This window comes from Gavialis gangeticus, unplaced genomic scaffold (genome assembly GCF_001723915.1).
Source record: "Gavialis gangeticus isolate Ggan-Ray unplaced genomic scaffold, GavGan_comp1, whole genome shotgun sequence".
In the NCBI taxonomy this organism is placed as follows: domain Eukaryota; kingdom Metazoa; phylum Chordata; order Crocodylia; family Gavialidae; genus Gavialis; species Gavialis gangeticus.
The window spans coordinates 31946248-31949946 of record NW_017729034.1 but is presented as its reverse complement, the minus strand read 5'-3'; the positions used below and the strand labels follow the sequence as shown (position 1 = coordinate 31949946).

The following is a 3699-nucleotide window of genomic DNA, read 5'->3' as shown; positions in this document are numbered from 1 at the left end:
AGGTGCAGGCTCTGCCCAGCCAGGGTGGGGCTCAGGATGGAGCAGTGGCTCATCTGGGGGACATAAGGGGGGGCGGTTCCCACTGCTGCTTGCGACCCAGGAGGGCATGGGGAGCGTGTGCCTCCAGATCTGCACACAGTGAGGGTGAGCTGCCACTGTGGGCTGGGGCCAGAGCCAGTGCCGGGCTCTTCCTGGCTGCACTCAGGGCGGGCAGCAGTGCTGGGATCAGGGGTCAGGGGGGCTGCAGTCACCCCAAAATTTGCTGTAGCCCCCTTCCAGTGCCATCACCACCTGCCCCAAATCACAGCCCCAGCCTAGGCACCCCTGCCAGAAAGAGCCCAGCACAGCACCAGTCCACAGTGGTATCCTGCTCTACCCTGCACACAGATTCGGAGGCACACGCCTCTCGTGCCCTCCTGGGGTGCGTGCAACAGCAGAAGCCCCCGCATGCCCCCTGGACAAGCCATGGCTCCGTCCTGTGCCACACTCCACCCCAGCTGTGCAGCGCCTGCCCCTGACCCAGCCCCACTCCCTCCCTCACTGCAGGGGCCTTGATCTGCCCCCCCACTTCCCCCACACCAGATTTACCAGCCAGTTCCCACTTCCATGCTACGGGGCTGCATAGTGATTCATATCCGATATCGGCCGATATGGCTTGTTAAAAATCAGCCATTGGATCAGCCCCACAAATCTCTACTGGTGTACTCCTAATATTTGGGGGATTTTGTGCAGAGAGATTTAATGGATTCTTCACCTGTGCATTGCACCCACCCAGAAAATGTCTTCCAAACAGAGACTAACTAAGAAGTGACTGGTAAGTTTTTTAAGACCTGCCATGACACGATCAGAAATATTAACATTTTGGCCTTCTTTTGAATGGGATGGAAAATATGTAGGTAAAGTTGTAAGAATTACTATAGCAGTTATTTATACTTTGTAGCAAACAAATACCATCCCACTATTTTACCCCAACACCACCCCACTACCAAAACAAAAAGGTATATGAATCCATACACACACACACACATATATATAATATGTATGTATGTATGTATATCAGGCTTTCATGCAAGTATCCCTTTTAACTCACTGAGCAGCAGGACACAGTTTTTCTGATTGAGAAGGCGTTTTGTCACATCTCCTGATGTTAGTGACACATATGGACAATTCATTTCTGCCAGCAGCCCACTCGCTTCAAGTTGGAATTCTTCCGCTTCATTTGGACCTGAAGAAAAAGCAACTTGGGCAGTTAAAATTTACAGCTCCTGGTTTTGTGATTATAGTTATGCAGGAAAAGGAAAAGTCAGGGGATGATCTGGTTAAGAATTATGAATACAACAAGACATTATTTAGCATGAAAACACTGTTGAGCGTGTAAGGCTCTGGCTTAGAGGCTGAAACAAAGATAGTATGGTCAAAGTGTGGAAAACACAAGAGAAAGAAAAGAAAAGGTAAAAATCAGAACAAGTAAAAATGATCAGCTTGAAAGGTATAGCATTAATAAGAGCAAAGCAGACAATTTAAAATACCAATTGAGCCCAATAATTAGATAGCATGGAAAATTATAACAAATGTACAAATTTTCCATGTCTAGAATATAAGTTTTGGAGGGCTGTCTTAAATGAATTCCATCCCACTGCTCCAGCTGGTGACAGGGGTCAAGTGGCCTGACCCCTGCCCCTTGCTGCCCGTTCCATTCCTCCCCCAAGTCATTCCCCCCCGCAGTCTGCCTGCCCCCTCACCTGGTACCTTCACATCCCACATCTACCCCTGCAGACCCTGCACCCCCTGCTAACTGCTCCTCCTAGGAGACTGGAACCCATCTTACCTGCCCCCTGCCATGCATGCATCCCCGACACGTGCCCCTCCCCATGGTGCTTTCACTCCTGGGCACCTGTCCCCCAACAATGCTTGCCATCTTCCCCTGGCTTGAGCCCCCTGCTTCCTGGCCCTCCACAACCCCCACCCTACCCTACCTCCACTCACCTTTCCCTTGCAGCTATGCTCCATACACCCTGGCTGGAACAGATGTTGTCTCCAGCCCCAGCCTGGCCATGCACCAACTGTTGTGGCAGGGGAGCTGGGGCCAGAGTTGCTGTTGCCACTGTATTGCCAGTCTGGGCCCAGAAGCAGCACATGCTCTGTGTTACCTGCCAGAATAGGGCCCCAACAGGAGTCAGAGCTGCAAGGGAAAGGTAAGCAGTGGTGGGAAGCAAAGGGACGTGAGGGATGGAGGGGAAGCAGCTCCAGCCTTGAGTTTGGAGCCTCTGTTGTCCCATCTCCCCACCCTTTGTACTTGAATTTAAGACTAAGGCTTTCCCCTGCTACATGCTGAATGGAGAAAACATCATCTTAGATTTGAGTAAATACAGTATATTCACAGTAAAAGGAGAGTTATAGGAAAGAATACACTGATGAGAAGGAAGAAATTGATGGGAAACGTTGCAAAAAAACACAGGGAAAAAAGTGAGAGTGGAAAAATTACAGGATATTCAGGAGAAGGGAAAAATGCATTTAGAAATACTGAGTAGGTTAGAAATAGAAATTTAAAAGTGTTTATTTTTTCAGGACTCCACCTATCAGTTTGTGATTTTTCATTTCTATATTTTTTAAAATAACAACAATTCCCTTATATTGTTTTGTGTAATGTCTTCCAAGATATAAATCAGTGGGTGCATCTATACTAGACATTTACTGCAGAGTAGACTCATTAGCTTTGCAGTAAACATCAGTGTCTACACGTGCAGCTGCAGGAAACTAATGAACTCCACAGCAGGAGTACTAATGAACTTGTAAATACAAATATTATTCCGGCAGAGAAGATTTTTTTTACTCCACAGCACCACATGTGTAGATGCTGACAGGGCTGGCTGGGGCACAAGGGTACTTCAGTGTGGTGGCTGCCCGCCAGGTAGCCCCACAGTGAAGCACCCTCGTGCCCCAGCCAGCCCCTCTGCAGCATGCTGAGCTGGGTCAGAGCAGCCCCGGGCTGGCAGGCTGACCGTTTTTGGCCCCCTGCCAGGCCGGGGCTGCTCTGACTTGACTTAATGTGCTGTGGTCCTGGGCACACATGCAAATGCAGCACCCACAAACAATAAACTCCAGTGTGATAAGCACCGGAGTTTATTGCTCCTTACTGATATGTACATGTAGGCACACTGAGTGAAAATTACTGCACAGACTAAGAAATAGAAAAGTAATGGAAAGACTAGGAAAGGCGTGTTAGTGGTCAGCAACACAAACAGGTGAAAAATCGTAAGCAATTCTACATATTCAGTTCCTAGACATATGTTTAAAGCTTACTGTATCTGGAATGAAAAACTACCACTTTAGTTTACAGAACAGTATGAGTAGAGCTGGATAAAAAACCACAACCTAATTGTTCAAAACCATAAGTTGCAGTTTTTTGTTTGGCAGGGAGGGGAGAAGGAATTCCTCTACCAAAATTAGAAATGAAAAATTTCAAGTTTCAAACATCCTTCTCCACAAAAAACATTTCATACTTCAGTCTTCACTATTTTTTTTTTTTTAGAATCAACAATAAATAGGAGGTGAGCCAATGCTCTAGTCACTGGAGTATTCCATCTGGAATTGTAAATATTTCCTACATCATAACTTCACACAGAAAACCTGGAAAAATTGAGAAATTATAATAGACAAGAATGTTCCTCCCTCGCCACTAAAAAAAAAAAAAAAAAA

The 3699-nt window shown here is 46.7% G+C and overlaps 1 protein-coding gene across 1 annotated transcript in view; it reads right to left on the bottom strand.

The window, feature by feature from the left end:
* The window catches only part of FAM98A (family with sequence similarity 98 member A), a 26961-nt gene that overhangs the window by 17727 nt on the left and 5535 nt on the right, over positions 1-3699 (bottom strand). The window contains exon 4 of the mRNA XM_019527285.1: positions 1091-1225. Within this exon, the coding sequence (XP_019382830.1) occupies positions 1091-1225 (135 nt within the window). The remainder of the gene's footprint in view (positions 1-1090; positions 1226-3699) is intronic.